The 21,796-nt window shown below is 38.3% G+C and overlaps 1 protein-coding gene across 1 annotated transcript in view; it reads right to left on the bottom strand.

Annotated features, from left to right (window-relative positions):
* The window catches only part of arid5b (AT-rich interaction domain 5B), a 135,702-nt gene extending 114,115 nt beyond the window's left edge, over positions 1 to 21,587 (bottom strand). Inside the window, exons 1-3 of the mRNA XM_022669199.2 lie at positions 21,493 to 21,587; positions 20,834 to 21,088; positions 7,394 to 7,628 (exon numbers count right to left, since the gene is read on the bottom strand). Of these exons, the coding sequence (XP_022524920.2) occupies positions 7,394 to 7,628; positions 20,834 to 21,088; positions 21,493 to 21,513 (511 nt within the window). The 5' untranslated portion in view covers positions 21,514 to 21,587. The remainder of the gene's footprint in view (positions 1 to 7,393; positions 7,629 to 20,833; positions 21,089 to 21,492) is intronic.
* Positions 21,588 to 21,796: the final 209 nt, after the last annotated feature.

Raw genomic sequence — 21,796 nt, 5'->3', positions numbered from 1 at the left:
AAAAGCGCTGCCCTGCTGAATGATCCCTTTCTTTCTGTGGGTAACAAAGAAAATTGAGAGGGAGAGAGACACACAAACACACACACACACACACACAGAAACAGAGATGGCCTCTGGTCCTCCGCCAGCAGATTTTGCTTACCAAGCGTATCTGCAGGCACTTTGAGTAAGTGCATTGAGAATCCTGACAACATAAACAGGCTAATACTGTCATTAAAAAGCAACTTATTAACATTAGAGAAGCGCATCCTCCCAATATGCAGATATAATAAGGTTAGGAGAGTGTCAGTAAATAAATCACGCATCTTTTTTTTTTTTGTGTATTGTTGTTGCCCTCCTATCGATTCGCATCGCAGCTGTAGCCTCCATGTAAGCTTAAGTGACAAAGCATCCATTATTGATTCCCCTATCTAATCTCGGCATAGGCAGCTAATACATCAGCCAATTCAAGGGCAATTTAACATTTGCTTCCACGGACTGAAACAAAGCTGTATGCAAATCCCAGCAACTGGCAAAGTCAGCCCCGTCCACTGCTGTATAATTACTCCCTGCCGCTAAATGGGGAAATATGTAAGTATAGCTCTCTTAGATGTCTTTTCAATCTGTTGGTCTGGAGCAGAGAAAAAAAAAAAGAAAAAAAAAGAGAAAAGTGAACACTTCGCAGTTCCAGCCCTTCGACTACTAAAAATAAGGCACTTCACAAAAAAATTAAAAATAAATAAATAAATAAAACACAGTACATAGATATTCCGGTTTGGCCATTCCTCGGCTTACAGGAGGTATCTGCTATGCAGGAACGGGAAAGCAGCCAAAACGACATATTTATACGGCCGTAAAGCTCGCACCACCGCGTTTACGCTCCGCGGCGAAGGACTCAGCGAAAACTGAAGCATGTTACAGATGTATAAATGTGTTGCTTCAAACTGTACTCTACAACGCAATAAAAAAAAATAATAAAAAAATAAAAACAGCGAACATGCTGGTAACACTTTACTTGGCATCTTCTTTTTTCCCCCCTCTCTTAACAATGCAATCAGAGATGAAACACAATCACGCAGAGAAACGCACGCTCATAAATTAATGAACGTTTAGACACCATATTGTTCAGAGCCGAACAAGAGAGATGTAAACAAAAGAAAAGGAGAGGGAACTGGAGGGAATACTAATGAGGAGAGGGCATGAGTCTAGCATTATTACTGGCATTTTGCTTTTTAATTGGATGTGTTCAAGTATTTATTTTTTAATTACATATACTACACGTATTATATAATTACTGGCATCATTTGTTATTTGATGAACTACAGAAGCACTGCAGTTGTATTTTAAATTAAAGGTGATTCCACATTAAGTCACATTAGTGTAGCATTGCCATTAACTTTGAACAGTCTAAACATACTGTTGATTCAATATATAAAGCTCTAGAAAAAAATAGAGACCACTTAATTTCTTTGATTTTACCTAATTAAAACCTCTGGAATATAATCAAGAGGAAGATGGATGATCACAAGCCATCAAACCAAGCAGAACTGCTTGACGTTTTGGAGCAGGAGTAGCATAAAGTTATTCAAAAGCAGTGTGTAAGACTGGTGGAGAAGAACACGCATAAAAACTGTGATTAAAAACCAGGGTTATTCCAGCAAATATTGATTTCTGAACTTTATGAATATGAACTTGTTCTCCTTGCATTATTTAAAGTCTATTAGTTCTGCATCTTTTTGTAATGTCAGTCATTTCTCATTTCCTGCAAATAAATGCTTTAAATTACAATATTTTTATTTGGAATTTGGGAAAAATGTTGTCTGTAGTTTATTAAATAAAACAACAATATCCATTTTACTCAAATACCCATACATAGCAACATCAGAGAAACTGATTCAGAAACTGAAGTGGACTCATATTTCCCAAATGGCAAGTCATTTTAGAGCATTTCTATTGGTCCACTTCTCATGACAATTTAACAAAATATATAGATTACCTGCTATAATCACACTCACAAACACCAAATTGGAGCAACAGAAAATGTAACCTTTTACAGCTTATATAATTACACATTAACTACACAGTCGGTTTTATAAAGAACTATACTTATATTTTATTTACATTCTTTATCAGGTTTATCAGGTGTCTCACTTCTCACTTTGGTTTCAGAAGCCCTATTTAGTTTCAGAAATGAACTAGTGTTTAACTGCAACATCTGTAATAAAAACGGTTTATTTTTATTATCTCTCCTCAGTGATAAAACTCTTGCTTACACATGTCAATAAAATCACAACAGGTCATGTTCAGTACGTTCAGGTTGGCAACTCATGGTCACGTGATCATATTTATTATATAACATCATAACATATCTGCATGTCAACGACTCTCATATAAAGGTTAGAGTGAAGCAAAATACCAACAATAATTTGATTTCATTTTCACTTCATCTTCATTTCAGGAAGTTTATTGGTCTATTGGGAAGTCAGAAAGTGTTTAATTTTTTGTGAAAGATCTCTGATACATGTGCTCAGAGACTAAATACGACTCCAATAACCTTTCTTTTTTTAATGCTAGACACCAACTGAAAGAGTAAACAGAGATATTCATATCTGGACAAGACTAAAATTATCAGATGAAAGCTGAGTTATGTGGAAATCCATAATTTATCTGTAATTTTCCCACAGGAGGAGGGAGAAAAACACAGATATGACAAATGCAGACTGATTTAATCTCTATTCAGACTGGATTAGTTGAAAAAATGGACATATGTAACAAAGTAAATGCTCTTAATAAAACTATCACAGGGAAATCATGTTTCTAGTCATTGAATTTTGTCACAACAGTCACTGGCTCTTATTTCAGTTCAGGGCTACATGAACTTGCATAGAAACACTCATATAGGTCAATGGTTTCAGTCCAAAAATACAAACTGTGTGGCTGTCTTTTTACTCAATGACAGGTTGTGTGTGTGATTTTACTCAAGGTCTGAACAATATTATACTGTAGTGATGTGAGGAAAGAACACTGAGCATCTACCCACCCAGAAAGAGCAGGGTCAGTTGTGCTCGCTCGGACTCTGGCTGCTGATGACTTGCAGCATGATCTGAGATTCAAACCGGCAAGACTTGGGTCACAGTGACGGGGCCTTAGTCAGCTGGACCACTCAGAGCCTGGCTAGAGTTAACTTTAATACAGAGTAGATTCTCTTCTCTGTATTCATTTCTTCATTTGCAAAAAACGATTAGACTGTAAACCCAATTAGTTGACTAAACTCAAAACTTTTGTTTTAACTGATCACCTAATAAATTTCACGTTCATGTAATATCATTTTTAAGTCCATTGAACTTAACAAACACATATACATCTATGTTTAAAATTAAGATTTTCTTGAATTTATATATTTTTTTTACTCAAGTACTGTATACTACATTGGTCTTAGTAGGAATTACATAATTAATATAATTTCCACCAATCTAACCAGAACACAAATATATTATTTTATAAAATAATATATTATTTTTTTTAACTATTTATATCAATTGCTTTGCATAGTAATTCTACTTTGAATGTGATGGTCATATGAGTAAAAATTGAAAATTTATATTTAAATACTAACAGAAAAGTAGATAAAAAAGAAAACAGTACAGAATTAACAGTACTGTGAGCACAGCCAACACAGAGTTACTGCAGCTCACAAAGTGATGCTTGTTCTTACAGCCTACAACACAGAGGCCAAGCTATAAATCATAATATATGATCTACAACTGTACCTATGGTATCCCAGGGGGAATCACTACACACTGATGTGAAGTGTCAGAAACTGGGGAACACACCCAGTATGCAAATGGATTGTGACAGAAGCCAATGGAAAAGAAGCTGTTAATGGCAACAGACTAAACTCAGTTTTTATAAGTTGGTTCAACTCAAAGATCTCCGTTTGAATGTATTTGCGCATACAAACATTTATCTAACTCAAAATAGTTGAGTAATGATCTGGGTTTACAGTATATTATGGATTACCCAGGAGAATAGGGTAAAGGAAAGTTCTAACAACAATCTGAATGCATTTTATTTCATAACTTGAAGATGACCTTGCATATTTACACTCAGAGACTAAATACGGAGGTTAATGGCAGTTTTTTCAGTGTAACCATTCTATACCAAGTACATTTTTCAGTGTTAAATCAACACTGCTTGTGTTGAATTACCACTGTAAGCGCCAAAATTGCACACATCCTGTGTTAGTTTAACATTAAAAGTGTTAATTTAGCCACAAATTCACATTTACAACTAATTTGCATGTGCTCGCAATAATTTTAAATAAAAGCATTGTCTTCTACAGTATTCAATTTGATGTCAATTAAAAAAGTTTAGAATCCACAGATTCTCTCACTTGGATTCTGAACTTTCAGTTGACACCACACTGAAAACTGTACAAGGCTTCCGCACTGTGATGAACCCCAAAGGGTTCAGACTAGTTAAGTGCGATATGACGATAAATAACGCGGGGACGATAGAAAAGTGTCTATCGTCCTACTTCCCTATTGTTTCTACAGTAATTTCATAAATTATTCATGCAAATATATATTGCCGTGGTCACTTTGCATAAACTCGGTTTATATAAGTGATAATAAAGTAATCTTCGCAAAAAAAGCTCCATAATGTGGTTTTGCGACATGACGATGCTTTACGTTATTTGACGGAACCTTTAAAAAATGTTAATTGAGTTTATTTTGATTACTTAATTTAAACACCTGTATTTTTTTTTAATTAGCTACTGCATCTACCTCATCTGTTTTTAATTGATTCATACATATTGCTGCACTAAAAGGTAGTAGTAGTGCATTCTCATTTGTGAAAGTTTGGTTTAATGTCCAAAATGTAAAAAGGAAAAATTAAGCAATGATATTATTTTGTCATATTTTTTTATAGAAGAATAACTGAAAACATACTCAAATGTGGTATATCATGATATATATATTGTTATCATGATATAAAATCCCATAAATTCTATATTGTGATATATGATTTTTCCCAGCACTGGTTCAGACAACTGCTTACCCAACCTGGTAGCAGCTCAGCTCCATTCTCGGTTAGCAAAAGTAGCTTTGAAAATGTCTGTGTTTCTCTGTGGCAGTTTACCAAGTCGGCCAAAGAACACGAACAAGACTACGGCACTTATATCTGTAAAGACATCCTGTTTGTCTCGGCTAACTACAAACACTGCTTGGCTCTGGGATGCAGGTTAAATGCCCACTTGAAATGGGTTGCAAATATTTGAGCGATTAAGAGCTCCTGATGATTGATCGTGGGTCTTAGGGAGTACATTTTTCCGCACCAGGAGGTAAACACCGGCCGGAGTGCAGCGCGCTTTATCTACAGTCAGTCCTTTCTTTGAATCTGTCGAGCGCTTATGAATGAGGAGTGCTGTCATAAAGCCCTGGCAGCTTGGCCTTCTTATACAAGATAGCCTTGAAGCGAGTGAGAAGGATGGCCTCGAATACTGGCGTCGTAGTATCGACATTGTCTCAGCATCAGGTTCTTTTAAGGTCCTGTACGACTGAGGGCTCCGGCTGGAATGATGGGGATTACAGGGCCATTTGCCACTCGTTTAAGCTTTGCTATGCTATGGAAAAAATTGATTAAATACCACTGTAGTTATATATGCTACAGCTTAAGAGTATTGTATGCCTCAATGTATTATATGAATAATAAAGCCCTAAGGTGATATAAATAAAGACCTTCATGCTTCATGCTTCATGGTTCAGCCAAAGCTGAACAATATATTGGTTTTAATGGTAATCACAACATTGATCTTTTTACTAAACTATTAAAGACTATGCTTGCCATAACCAGGAGTATGATTTGCAAAAATAAGCAATGAAACAGAGTCAAAGTCTCACTTTACCAGTGCTTTCCTGACAGTGGTTAGACTGAATCAGAACTTGGGCTTGCGTGAATAAGCTGATATTTGCCACAGTTATTTGCCACTGCCTGTTTCATGTAATTTTGCACATCCTCTTTGCACATCAAATTTCACAATAACAAAGGGCTGCAACAGTGAACTGACACTGGCAATGATACTTACATTACAGAATCATCTACAACAAATTATGTTTTAGGTTATTTAAAAAAATACAGATGACAGAAATCAGTACAGAAGAAAGTGTGATTAATCACAGAAAACAAAACCCATACTGCATAGTATAGTGTAAAAGCTTAGCCTATTAGTATTGTGAGGGAAATAAGATATGAAAACAAAGCTTAAAATACAATTAAATATCTAAAATACCTTGTGGTTGTCCAATTTCAGCTAACTCTATTTTAGGCCATGCTCACACATATCCAGATTTTTTTAAATAGGGAGATTTCCCTCTCTCTGTTTTTTTATTATTTTTTTATTTCCATCCATAACTGCTATTTCCCTGTTCAGAGGTGAGTATTATTGACCTGTAGCCTGCTCCTAACCCCCAACTAGCACTGCTGGAATAGCATTAGCATTAGCCACTCACTGCGCTCACTATTTACCCCTTCAGAGGCGAGTATTATCGGCCTGTAGCCTGCTGCAAACCCCTGGTGGTACTACTGGAGTAGTTAGCTGCTAAAGCTGGAGAAATTCGCTAATCTAAGCTGTACATAAACAGAAGCGCTTTACTCACCCAAATAATCAGGAGAGAAATCTGTGTAGATTAACATTCATTGCTCGTTTGACTTTAAAACATATATATTTTTTATTACTGTTTTGTTTACTTAGCTTAGCTTTACTTAACTTAGTTAGCTACCCACCCCACCACCACCACCACCCAGCGGCGAGACCTGCTGAATTACAAGTTCCTTATAGTGTCTCTTAAAATGCCCTTTATAATCCAGTGCGCCTTATGTATGAAAAAAGACCAGAAAATAGACATTCATTGATAGTGTGCCTTATAACACGGTGTGACGTATTATAATGCGAAAAATACAATACATACTACTACCACTACTACTAAGTAGTGTACTATGCAATGCTATGCATGCATCTGCATGTTGTTGCTAATATCAACAATAATGATATAAGTTTGTCAAACTGAGAATATTTAGAGGTTTACAATATTTTGTCTTTGTTTTTTCTAATTTTCTAGTTTAAACACCCAGAAAGTCCTGTAGTACCAGTGCAGAACTACCAGCATTACCCATATAGAGGAAGGTTATTTGTTGCTATGATGCACCACTGCTTTGTCCTGTGCTGATACTGATCAGTGATGAACACTGATATGATGTCTACCACTGTTTAGTGTGTGTGCGTGTGTGTGACTGTATTAACCAATCACAGTTCCTTATAAGCTGTGGGTTTCTGCATTTTTACTGTATTAAAAATAGTACAAAAAGTGAGCTATATATAATAACTACAATAAAAGCCACTGATGGTTGTTACCTAGTTCAGCCTTCTCCCTCAGAACGTCCTTGAAGTTGAGGCCGCTGTTGAGGGTGGACTCTCTGTATCGGTGGAGGGCTTCTTTCTGGCCATTCTTGCCCAGCTCCTTGAGCGTGGAGGGCTTCAAGGGCATGGCCCTTAGGCCCGTCTTCCAGCATGAGGCTTCCCACACAGTCCATTTCACCAGGTCATCTAACTTCACTATGACCTTCTCTGACACTGCGATCACCTCGTCCTGCAGGGAGAAAAGGTAAGGCATTAGACTAGGTTACAGGGATCCAGAGCAAAGGGGGAGACAATATGTGTGTGTGTGTGTGTGTTATGTGTGTGTGTCTTGTGTGTGTTCCTATGTGGGTTCCTCAGAACATGCAGCAAAGTGCAAGCAGCGAGTCAGCGCTCACAGTGCAATCTAATTACACCATCAGAACACCATGTAACTGTTTAATTGAAAGTAGTCTGAGGCACAGAAACAAACAAAGGCCCCGAATGTAGTTTGGATAATTTGTTCCATTATGACACTCAGCTTACGCAAGTTTTATTGCAAAATGTCATAATTGGGAGCACAACAGTGATCAAACATTGCCAGAGCATTTCTATTCCTAGCATCAACATTGCTCATTGCTCTGCAAGACTAACTAGGTTAAACTGACAAAAGAAGCAATAAAAAGAAGTGCGCTCCTCCATGACCTGCTTGAGGACAACAGAAAAGAAAATCTGGGGAACAGAGACATCAGTATGTCCCGGCAGACTCGATCAAGCGCTTTTGACTGATTCACCAGCATTCCCTCCTAGTGGAGTAACTCTGCAGAGTCACTAACTTCTTCCTGCCCACATGACGTTTCCAAGACAAGAAAACACAGATCACAGGGAGTACAGTCTTTACAAGACCTGAAAATAGCTGCAAGCTTTCTCATAGCAGTGTTTCCATTTTCCATACTGCACATCGCTGCTGCTTCAGAGTTTTATGAAATGCCATGAAATTTCAAATAACGGATAGAGAGAGTGGAGATGCACGCAGGCTCTTCATGACTCTGAGCACCATAATGCACTGTGCAGCATTTTGACAGTACTACGTGAAAAAAATGCATTATACACATAGAAAGGAAGACGTCTTTTAAAGTCTTAGTAAACAAACAAATGCTAAGGCATTGTTCAAGTTAGTCAGCTAATGTTACTACCCTTTTCTCAATCCTAATGTTACTATTTTAAAAACATTGCTATTTTTTGTATCAAGCCACAAACAGCATGTGTTTTGACTATGTTTGCCTTTGTTGGCATTAAACATCCTGCACTATGACTATTGCACATGCACACATTGTAATCATGAAGCAAATACTGCACATTAATCAATGTAGCCAATTTAAATGATTGATAGGTTTTGAAAGACCCTGTTTTTATTAATTTATCTATAATAACAATAGAATAGCAACATTTCACTAAGTCTTACAATATTATTGATTTAACTTTAACCAGTTAGCTAGTGATGCCCCAACACCAGGAGGGTGAATGCCTCCTCCGATACATGTGAAATCCACCACTGCCTCTTTTTGAACTGCTGCTGATGTAGCATTGCCGAGTAGCATCACAGCTCACTCGGAGGAAAGCACAGCGACTCGGTTCTAATACATCAGCTCACAGACGCCTAGTGCTGATCAACATCACTCTTTGGAGTGATGTGGAGAGAGAGCGCCATCTACCCACCCAGAGAGAGAGCAAGGCCAGTTGTGCTCTCTCAGGGCTCCGGTAGCAGATGGCAAGCTACATGAGCAGGATTCGAACCGCTGATCTCCTGATCATAGTGGCAGTGCCGAATAATATGTTTTCATATTTGTAAACAAAAAATAGGAAATAAAGGTTGACATTCATTACTTTGAAGAGTAATTGTATTTGCTGATCAAACCATATGCAATTAATGTGGTTTTCAGCTGAAACATGAGATTTATCTACTTGTCTGCTTGCGTTCTGTAAACAATAGAGGCCATTGTCTAAAACAAATAAAACTAAAAGAGAGTCATATGGGCAACAGAGCTGTACTTGAGCAATACATTGAAACATCTACTGGCTTGCACTACGCTATGAAACCATACCTCATAAAAAGCTTTTTTTTTTGTTTTTTATTTTCAATCGCTGAAAGAATTATTACACAACAGCCTCAAACCAGGCTACACTGTGTCGCCATGTCAGTGGGGTCAGCTGTTAATAAAAGCAGCGAGGATATGAATGTGATGTCTCTAATTTCCTTTAATTTTCCGTGGAGGAGGGGGTGCGTCCACATTCCAGTAGGTTTACATAGCATTCCTCCTCTGACTGCAGTCCAAGTATTACTGCAGTCTAAACAACATTTTTTCATTCTCCCCACAAATGGAAACATGGCCTCCCTGCGGGCTCTCCAGATTACGCACCTTAAAGTTATTGCAGCACAACAGCGAGTGCAGCCCTGTGCATAATAACCACTTAAGCGCAAAGGCATCTGTTTCTATGCCCCTATAAAGCTAAGTGGGTCAAACACTGTTAATCCTAATGGCGACACAGCAAACTTTACTATGAGATCATGAGCTCTAGCCCGCTGCTTTGAAGATCTGACACTGCTCCTTTGGCTTTGATCGCAATGTTGCTGCCAGTCTTATTACATTATGTATTTATTAGGCCTGTTAAAATACTAACTATTCAAATAACGAATTACAATTAATCACACTGTTTTACAGCGTGAATCTGGGTTTACTCTTCATTTAAAAAGCCGTTTCTTTTGTTATGGCTGTATAAGTGAAGAGAATAAGCCTTCAGTGTTCTAGTATTTCACTCCTACACAACGGGAGCCGGTAGCCTTTTGCTCTCGTTCATACACCTCATAGAGGGGAACTTGAGCTGCTGTTTTTGTTAGTTTGCTTTACAGTAGGTCTGTCTACCATACTGTGCTGAAGGAGCTGAACGCCATGAATCTTTATGAATATGAACTTGTTTTCTTTGCATTATTTGTTATTTCAGCCATTTCTCATTTCCTGCAAATAAATAACAATTTTTGTTATTTGAAATTTGGGAGAAATATCTGTAGTTTATATAATAAATAAATAAAAGTTCATTTTACTCAAACATATACCTATAAATAGCAGAGCTGTATAAGTGGTACAACATCATCTGGAATTTATTACTGTGCATGTATATTAACATTAATGTATTGTACAATAAAACAAGGAAATCACAAGCTCAAATCAGAAAATAAATCACAATAAACAGTGGAAAATTAAAAAAAATGTCTAGTCAGTTTCATTTAATTTGTTAATTTACATCAGTTCCTGCATTTCAAGCCTGTAACACATTTCAAAAATCACAAATATTTGGAACAGTAAAGCATTTACCATCACTGTCTCATTTTTAATGGCACAATTCTCCACACAGGGGACAGATAAGGACAGCAGACAGGCCAGTGCAGGCAGCACATGCTGCTGGAAGATCTCAGGGTTCTTTTCTGCATTAATGCTGAATCACAGAAATGTACTGACACAACTCCAATGTACAGTGACAGAGGCTGACTTTTGAACTTGTTGCTCATAAATAACAGCGTGTATAATCCTTTTTTATGGTCTGGAGGACACAGCACCCATTTCTTCCAAAAACGATCTGAATTACGAATACATCTGACCACAATACACATTTCCACTGTGTGAAGATCCATCCCAGATGCCTTCAAGCCCAGAAAAGTAGATGTAGTTTTGGACACAGTCAACATAAGGCTTAAAAAACAGTGTTATTTTCTAACAATAAAGTTGTACAGTGCCCTTGTGGTTCTATGAGCCATTTCTGAATGAAAGTTCCACAGAAAAAAACTAACTGTTGCTACAAACTTCTGCAATATAAATGTACCAATTTTTTTTATTAATTTGACAAGCTTATTTTTACGGCTGCATAATATGGACTTATATAAAAGCCACCGCCCTTTGTGCATGTAATCGCACACTGAGAGTTGAGTGATATAGTGAGAAGATTATATCACACTTTTTAAAGACATTTTCACAATACACAGTATTTAGCTTGCGTTGACAAGCAGAAAACGCATCAGTAGTGCACTGTAAGCCCCGATAAGTTGAATTTACTTTAAAATTTTGAGGAAACCGGTTGCCTTAAAAAAGTTAAGTAAGGGGTAAAACTTAAGTTAACATAATTTAGAACATCAAGTTATTACAACTAAAGGAGAAGTTGATTTAACTTTTTTATTTTTGTTATACTGTAAGACCAGATAAGTTGAGTTTACTTGTCTAAAGGGAACTTGATTTATTTGTAAGGTAGCCCAGGGAGAGTAACTACACACTAATGGTGAATGTTAGTCAGAAACTGTTTGACACACCCAGTATGCAAATAGATTGTGACAGAAGCCAATGGAAAAGAAGCTGCCAATGACAACAGACTAAACTCAGTTATAGTTGGTTCAACTTTAAGATCTCTGTTTGAATGTATATATGTGCCCACAAAAGTTCAGCTAACTCAAAATAGTTGAGTTTTGTTTAGAAATTTCCAATTTTATGTAAAACAGACTTAAATCATTTAAGTTTAAACAACGTATGGGTTTACAGTGTGGCAGATTACATTTTTTGTAGCACATCATGTATTAAACAGGATTTTTACTTTATTTTTACTTTCTCTGTAATTAAATGTACAGATGGATCAGTGTTCTTTAAACAAGATGATGATATCCTCTGTATTCTTAAAAAATATATATTGTTCATTTTGTCATGATACAATAAAATATCAATATATTCCCTATCTCTACTTTATATTTGGTTTACAGTATCTGTAATGACAGAAAAGTCAAAGTAAATGTAAGATACACTGCCTTTTTTGTTGTTGCTTTGTTTTTAATTTGCCTTTTCCATATTTATACAACTTTTTCTGATTCTTTCTATTGCAAATACGATCAGTGTGACAATTCGAGAAAAAAAAACTTTTTTTAATAATTTTAATATGAATTCCAGAATTTTTTGCTTATTTTTTGAAGTGCAGATGCCTCTGAATAGTCTACATTCAATAATAGACTCAAAAACACATCTGACCTTCTTGTAGAAAAAAATCAATACCTCAAAGTTGCTCACATTTAAATATTTGGCATCAAATGTAGAAATGTTTTGTTTGTCCTTACTATGCTTATTATCATAACTGTTTTTTTTTATGTTAAAACATCCAGATTAAAATGAATAAAAAAAAACAGATCTTGACTGTGGTCTCACACTTTCAGACCCCACTGTATGTTAAGAAGGACTCTGAAGAGCTTTATTCTGTTTGGTGAAAGAAGTACGCTGTGTTTTATGTTTGGGGTTGGGGTTTTGCAGTAATAACAACTGGCTCCTTGTAATTAGACCTTAAAGGGGAGTTGAGGGAGGGGGGGGGGTAATCAGTTGCCCAGAATGGAGCAGTAAAGTAGCCCAGCAAAGCCCCTCGAACAGCATCACACTGAGTCTGTCTCACTCCACTGAGTCGGGGGGTCAGGCCAAGAATTCCCCAGGTCATTGCAGATTTGTACACCTGCTCGCATGCCTATTGAATTATTGACCTGGTAACATGAAAAATGTGGCTTGCGGATCGGGAGGAAGCTCCTGCTGAAAGAACTTCTAAATGAACTACTTTTTTCTCTGACGTTCATTTATCTCACCCTGAGATCAAGTTAATCACTTTGTCATGCTCGACCCAAAAAATTTAATGAAATAAATAAATAAATAAATGAGAACCAAGCTAATAGACTAAGAGACATGAAAGCAAAACAGGGCAGTCAGGACGGCGTGACCCAGATGTAACCTGCACTGATATCTCTGATGAAGCCTTCTAGGTTTCAGCAGAGTTTCATCATACTTGATAAGTATTCGCATGTGTAAAACACTCAGAGCTCACGTTAAAGACTTTCTTAATACCCGCTTGGTAATTGAGTGCCCTAGGCAGGACCTCGTCAAAGCGGTACAGCTCTTGTGTACAGTATTATCACGGCAAATTCTGTTTCTCACTTGTCACACTTGGGAGGAGGTATGGCACAGATCTATACTTCTGCAATTAGCACTTATCGGTGTCAGGGAAACAGCACCATCGGCTGAGACATAAATAACTTCCAAATGCGCAACTGAAATCTGCTCTGTATCAAATGCCACTTAGCATACAGACAATAGACATTTGTGTGAATTTGGATGTGAGGGCGCACCGTGGAGTACTGTGAAATATGATGACACCATATAACCAAATTAAAGCCATTTGTCATGAAACACTAGATCTCAGAAAGACACGCAATGCAAATGTGTGTTCTCTGAGCCCCAGGGGGGGAAACAGCAAGAGCGAAAACCTAGACGACAAAACGACTTTTCTCTTTTTTTGTGCTGTTTGGCCTCCCTGTGGTTAACAGACAACCAGCATTGCAGAGGGCTGATTAAAATACAACTCAAAAATGCACCTCAGTACAGAACTATACTACTATACTGTGCTGATAACACTAAATAGCCCAATGTCATTTCCAAAAAAATAACATAGTATCAGTTGATTAGTTGATTTTCAATAATACTGAAATAATATTAAATAATATTACAGATTATGCTACAATCCTATCATAGCTTGATTTTATTCGACTGCTTCGCTCTCTTTAATTGAAATCCTGGGGCGTCAGAAGATAGCAATCCATGTGAGTATCGTAATATTATGTTTGCAATACGGTACCAATTCACAAAAACACCGTATCAGCCTTTAATGAATATTAAAGGCTGATACGCAAATACACATAACAGCAATATCAAGATCGTCATATATGATCAACATTATATGTATAAGTCGATAATGTAATTATTTAGACAGGCCTATTGGAAAGTAATCCCTGCATCATAATAACTACAATATCACCAGGTTCTTCCCACTAGACAGCTAAATAAATCATGCTCGTTATTTACTTGTCTTATGCATTTTAAACAAGGGGACGACCTATAATTAGCTGGATCAATAATCATAACCGATATTCAGCTTTTTCCCCCATTATTAGAAAAAGCAGACAGCAAATCAACCTCTTATGTTGCTCCAAAGCTCACAAATAATTATACTACTTAGACAGCTATATATATTGTTTTCCCATTAATTTCCATTTATAAACCCCAAATTAACAAATGGCACAAAGTGTGAAAAAATACTTGGCATCAATTTGTTTCAGCATATCTTGTGAACTCCCACAGGGTTCTGTAGGAGTGTACTGTAGGGCCTATGAAACTGTGATGTTAATTATGACAGTACTGTAGTTATGAGAGAGAAGTACTTAGGTGTCAGCTTACATTAAAAGATCACTTAAAATAAATTAATATATTAATCCACAATTTTGCAGCCTAAAGCTTACTTTCATTTTCACAATGTAATGGGCAGGAATTCCACTGGTGTGAATTTTCACACAACAAACATCACATTTATGCTTAATGAATTTTGGCACAAATATTGGCTGTCATGTCCTTGTTTATTAATAATCAGTATCAGTAAGACCATACTGATGAATCCATATTTTAAACTAAATCTGAAGCTCTCAGCAAATTTTTCAATAATGCTAATACTGAAAATCAATCTCTTTTTAACAAGTCTGTAACAACCTTTGCATCAACACAAACCCATTTTAACTTATTTCTATAAATTATAATTTAAAATACTAAAAGTACTGGATTGTTTGCAAAAATATAGAGTATTAATCAAGTTTTAAACTCTCAATACTGCACACAGCTCTACCCAGCACTCCCTGACCGTCAGCCTGGAAATCCAGTTTTTACTGTTTCAGTTTGCGACCAGGTGACTGAGCCAAGCAATATCAGGCACTTGTGTGTCACATTCTCCAGCTTATGTGAAGCGTAAAAACTTCAAGCTGAAGAAAAAAGAATGTTACCTTTAGAAAGAGTGAGAGAGAGAGAGAGAGAGAAAAAAAAGAAAGAGGAAAAACTGATGATCTCATTTGAACTATAAATATGTCCCAGGCATCAAAACACAAACATGGACTTCTGCCAGGCAGAAAAGACGGGTTTGGATCCCTGCCACGAACTCACCTCCGCAAAAGTCCCAGGCTCAAAGGCCTAGCTGTTTTTTTATTTATTTTATTGCTCCAATAACAGAAGAGAAAGTAGTAACTAATTAGACATTACCACCGTTCCCTAGATCCACTCAATGCAACAGCGCATGGACACTATGGAGATTGTATGCAAATGCACGACCACTATCAGTGCACGTGCTGCGTCGGCCTGTGTGCAGCGCTGCAGGTTGCATGCGGCTATGCAAACTATGGCGAGATAGAGAAAGCGTTGGGCGCTTGCTGGAATCTGATATGGAACCTATTTATAATGCGCAAACCCCCATTTAGTTCTGCCCTTATGTCACATAAGCGCTATTCAAGACTATTGCCAATGTCGACGCAGCGTTCGCTCCTGCCAAATCGCTGATATTACGAGCAGAGCGAGCAACAAAGCTGCAGAACAACTGGGTCCAATTAAATACGGGGGAGAGAGAGAAAGAGAGAGAGAATGAAAGACACAGAGAGAGAAAAAAGCCACTGTGGAAGCAGTAGTATCTGCTCACTGAATAAAATTTTTTTTCTAAGTAAATCAGATCTATTTGCTCTAAAGAATAATCATAAACACAAAAAAACTACAGCTCCACTTTTATGCAAAGATCCAATCTAGAGAGATAAAAGAATAAAAGAAGATGAGGAGGGGAAAAAAGGTAACTCCTTGCAAGGAGACGAACACAACAGTGCTCAGGGGATCAGGTTTGTGAAATGCCTGCAGGAGCAGATACAGGCAGTTAGCTCCACAAAGCAGAACAGCACGACTGAACGAGAGCGTAATGTTGCCCTCTCTAGGCTCAAGGCCTAAGTGTTAAATTCTATAGGCCAAGTGCCAGAAAGGGGATGGGTGAGCGAGTGAGTGAGAGAGAGAGAGAGAGAGAGAGAGAGAGAGAGAGAGAGAGAGAGAGAGAGAGAGAGAGAGAGAGAGAGCACTGAACACTGCGGGCCCTTGCGCTGTTACACTGCCACCACTGCTATCCTCCTAATGAATGACTAACTCCAGCCAGAGGGGAAATTACATCACCTGGGTGTAGAAACAAAAAAGCATCTGGAAACACAGTGCCCTGCTTTTATCCCAGCAATCATTGCTATTTACTGATTGCATATACACACACACACACACATATCTACACACACCAACATACACTAAACATTAGCACATCAGCTGTCATTTTCAGTGAAAAGCAAGATTATTGGACCTATTCTTGTGAGCGATCGCTGCTATTTGGAATGTGGTTTAGGCTTAAAAAAAAAAGAGATGTATTCCAAATGCTCGAAGGGAGAGAGTATTGAGCACAAAGAGCTGTTGCATATCATTTATTTTAAGAACAAGACGCCCAGAGTGACAGAAACAAAAAAAAAAGAAAAAAAATCAGCGCCATGTTCTCCCACACTGACTTTATGCAGACGCAGTGTTGGGTGCAAATGCAAATGTAATTTAATTGGACAATCTGCTGAGTGCACCGAGCCCGGTAGAGGCGGAGGCGCTGAGCAGCTCACATTACTGCAGGTGGTTGGGGTTGGGTTGACACTCAATCTCATTGTTATTTAAATGTTGCATGTCTCATTTAGCGACTACATAAAGGACACAAAGTACAAAAGACGTATCCGATGCGTATCCCTCTCGGGTCTTGGTCCAGGACCGGAGTGCAGTGCAGCCGGACTAGGCAAAACGCGACTAAACACGTCCATCCCGCCTAAAAATAGGCGGCCAGCAGCTGCTGACAGATAAAAATCTCTTTCCCCTGCGCTGTGAAGTAGGCTAACAGCCTGAAAAAAGTCCAGAGCATTGTCCTTGGGCCTTGTAATCCTATATCTCTCTCTCTCTTTTTCTCTCTCTCTCTCTTTTATTTTTTTTGCTGCTCTATCTGTCTGTACGCTGCCAGTGAGAGATCAGCAATCAAGAGTGTGTAATAAATTTGAAAAGCAAATAGTTGGCAATGCTCATGAGTGAGGTGGGGAGATGGGGCAAGCTTGCTGGAAGAGAAGAGGAGTAGGAGGGGGCATGTGTCAAATTGGAAAGAGGACAGGGGGTCTGATCAAGTGAACAAACAGAGCGTTAAGTCCTAATGCCCCCCCCCCAATCATCATCACCACCACCACCACCACCACCCCTCCTCTTTCCACCTCAGAGATCTGTTATGTCAACAGCTTGGCTTGCTTGCTTGCTTTTAATACACAATACTATCGATAGTATCGACAGTAGTGCCCCAAATATCATTACCCCCCTGTTCCACCCCCTTCCTTTAGCCTACATTTTAATGAGGCCTAATATCGCACCCCCTCCCTGTCCACCTCACATGTCTGTTGTGTCAACAACTTGGCTTGCACGCTTGCTTTTGATTAGGGCTGGACGATATGGCCAAAGTTGATATCATAATAATTTTTTTTTTTTTGCATTTTTTGATATAATGACATAATTCTGATATGAATATGAATATAGTAAGTTGTATATGAAAAACATATGTTTGTCTGTACCTACAAATATCTGAGACTTTTATTTGCCACTTCAAGTAAAGCGCCCTGTAATGACTGTCAGTGTTAGTCAGCAACAGATGCTGTAAATAATGTATAATGAAATATTGGAAATCACAATATTTCATGGTATTTTCGCAACAACAATATGCAATATGACAAAGCACTGAATAAAAAAAAAACAATATTTCAAGAAGAATACACAACTACAACAAAATAAAAATTTAATGTTATTATCGCATACGATATGATATGGCACACCCCTAACTGAGATGTTAAAAAATACAAGAATCTTTATCAGCTTTGTAATACTAATAATGCACTCCAATATGATTGCGTACGACATGATATGACACATCCTTACTATGTGAAATGTGTTTATAAACACATCAATGTTACTGAAAAAGTTTCCATCCTGTATAACAAAGGTTTTCAAACATTTCGGCCGTGTACCACCAATGACCAAACTAAAACTTCCAAGTACCACCTACAAGCCATTTCACAGGAACACATCTACCACACACATGCTTATTACACATCATATCTTTCACCAATTGTTCTTCATCTCTTGTGTGGAGTTTGAAAGTGGTTTGATTTAATTTACATGAAATGTACAGGTGGACGATTTCAGTTTTTAATATTTTAATGCAATAAGTTTTTTTTTCCTGAGGTCATCCAGTGTAGCACCTTGGGATTCCTCAAGGACCACCAGTGGTACTCATACCACAGTCTTAACATACTTAAGACAGAATTACTACCGTCCAGCTCTACTTTTGATGCAGTACACTATCAATACCAATGACAGAATCCCAAACCCAAACTTTTTTCCTCAGTCTACATTAATCAGGTTCAGATGTGAAGCGTCCGCACAGTGTTTAAAACCTGTTGCTGATTATGAACAGAAAATCTGATACCAAAGAATCCTCTAGAGAAAAAAAAAGAAGAGGGAAGAAAAAGTACAATAGAAAAAGTTCAACAGTGACTTTTTTGTCTCCTGCCTCTCTCTCTCTCTCTCTCTCTCTCTGATTACACTGGCAGTGCAAGATAAAACAGGTACAGAGCATGTAAGCCAGCAGCTGGGCTGAACTAAAAAAATAAAAAAATAAAAGCGTGTATTGCAACACAATTGGGGAGGGGGAAGAGAGGAGGCGGAGATGAAGGGGAAAACTAAACACGTTCAGTATGTGACGGGTTAAATCCCCATGACAAATGGACATTTAGCTAGCTTTTTTTCTCTCCTGGTTTGTACATATCGCTTAAGAGAGATTGATAGATTAGATAACTAGTTAGATATGCACAGCCCGTGTTTATGTTTATGTGTGTGTGTGTGTGTGTGTGTGTGTGTGTGTGTGTGTGTGTGTGTGTGTGTGTGTTTGTGTGCGGATTCAGAGCAGACCCAGCGATGAGGCTGCAGCACTTTTGACACAATAACCTTCATAAATGTCACCCGATGCCTTTAAGGCAGTGAATGCAGCGTGGATCAGATCAGCGGTGCCATTTATTCATCGATTTGTCCTAAAAAACAATAACCGTAACAGCGCTACAGTAATAACAGCGCTAGCGCTAATATTACAGTGGAGCCTAATAAATATAGTTAACGCTAGGTCATAATGTAACGTTTACAAACCATAAATTAGAGCGTATTTTTGGCTGAATGTTGCTGTTGTTTAGTTAATGTTTAATGTTAATTTGTGTGCAGCAGTCCTGCCAGTACTGTACTAAAAGCTAATAGCTAGGTTAGTTATATTATTAGCTCACCACACACACACTAAGAAGCCTCACTCTCTCGCCTTTCGTAATTTCCGCACTGTTCTCGCTAAAGCTAGCGATATGAAACGGCGCAGATCCAAAAAAGACCACATTTACACTTTAACGAAACCACACATAATGTCCATATTCTGTCTGAGTGTGAGGAGGGCGACTAAACACACAGCACACACCACACACATGTCGAGGGGTACAGTGTATTCATGTCATATGTGGGTCTGTTTCACCACAGAGAGTCGAGTCAGGGGTTATATAGCCAGGTTAGCTTATATCTGACGAGCTATCAGAGCTGATATGATCTTAGTTTAGAAATCGCCTCATGCCTCCTCCTCCACATTCAGAGCGATTCAACAACACAAGCAGCAAATAGCAGAAAACGGAATTACACAAGGCGTGAAACACACAAAAACAGCAACATATATTATTATACACGCACATATAACGTTATATATATAAATATACAAAATACACACTCATAAACAGCAAGTGTGGAAAGTGTGGTAACATTAGCGTTAGTTCCCCAGCTGGCACACAACCGACCTTCAACGTTGAAATGTGGTTGAAATATGAGTGTTTGTCGTTGAAACAACATTTAATGTTGTTAAATGGTTGTGCAGACGTTACACTTTTAACGTTGAATCAACGTAACGTCCTCATCATTACATTTTATCATCATACAATAAAAAAACAGTAGGATGGAGGGATGAAAAAGTGATTTTACTTCAATTTGCAGTAATTGCTTTTTAATTTGGCACCAATTCCTCTTCTTCTTCACCATACCTGGAGGTATGTTCATGTTCTATTTGATTTACTTTTGTGTTTTTGAGATCACATGTTTCATCAAAAAGACTGTTAGTGGTGGGTAGTATCTTTATACTCTGTAGCTTTACTAGAGTGATTAGTAAGTTTATTGTTAACACTCCGTTAATAACAGGATTTACTAGTTTTAGTGAGCTATGGTTTATTAAAGGTTGACCGTACAACGTTCAAAACCAACACCTAATCCAACGCTGATTCAACCATAACATCAAACGCGTTAAGCAACGCTACGAAAGCAGCAGGAAACGAGCGGAGAGAAACCCAGCAAAAATAATAAAGGTGTGATTATTATTCAACGCAAAGACGTAACAAAGCGAACGCTAAATAAATACCTCGCCGTGAGTGACAGTCCTTCCCTGGGGAGTGTCTTCTGGGAGAAAATAAAGTTTAGAGCTGGATAAAAGTTGCTTGCTCGTCCTTTCCTCCCACAGCAGCTGGAGCTCCGCTATGCACACCGGGTCCCCGGGTTTACACCGTACGAAGAAAAAGTCCCCGAGCGATAAAATCCTCGCTTTGCCTTCAAGGTTAAACCTGAACGCTTTGTAGAAAATGTACGGTCCGTGCAGACCACAAGGCGAGCCTACCCACTGCGGGAGAGAGGAGAGGAGAAAACAGCATAAACACAAACAAGTCATTCATTAATTCGTTAACTAAATAAATAGCTAGGTTAGCCACACGCGTTATATTGTTTAATCTCATGACATGAGCTCAGGCTCACAAATCTCCAAACAAACGCCAATGCGATAACATAAGGTTATAAACAGAGCAGCACCACCGCCATTCAGCACCGATAACACACAGCACGGAGCAGCTCACAGTAACTAATGAGTAATAAAATCTGAACTTTTCAGCCCCAGTTCCCCCTATTTGTACAGTATCGCCCAGCCAAGGCTCTCTGCGCTCTACCTAAATGTCTAAACCAGTCTGTCACCGCTCCAAATTCCCCTAAAACGAGGTGTAAATAACAGCAGCAGATGATGATAGCTAATACCGTGAGTGAGTCGGGCTCCATCTCGACGCTCTGAATTGATTAAACTCAACATTCACTCCAAACTTGTTGGCTTGAATGGATCGCTGCGCGGTCCTGGAAGGGCAAAATATCTGCGCCCTCGGCGGCTCGCAGCCTGCCAATATGAGATCGACGCCGAGAAAACCTGAGCGACATAAAATGTGCGCAATGGAGGTCCAATATTTTTTCACACGTCGCCGTTTCGTTCTGCACCCTTTCGGCGAAGCTCCGTGCCCGAAACGATCATATTAAATTCGAAACACGGTGCGGACGGGAGGCTCGGTCC

The sequence above is a fragment of the Astyanax mexicanus genome, chromosome 15 (assembly GCF_023375975.1).
Source record: "Astyanax mexicanus isolate ESR-SI-001 chromosome 15, AstMex3_surface, whole genome shotgun sequence".
Taxonomy (NCBI): Eukaryota; Metazoa; Chordata; class Actinopteri; order Characiformes; family Acestrorhamphidae; genus Astyanax; species Astyanax mexicanus.
This window is presented reverse-complemented; position numbering and strand designations above follow the sequence as displayed.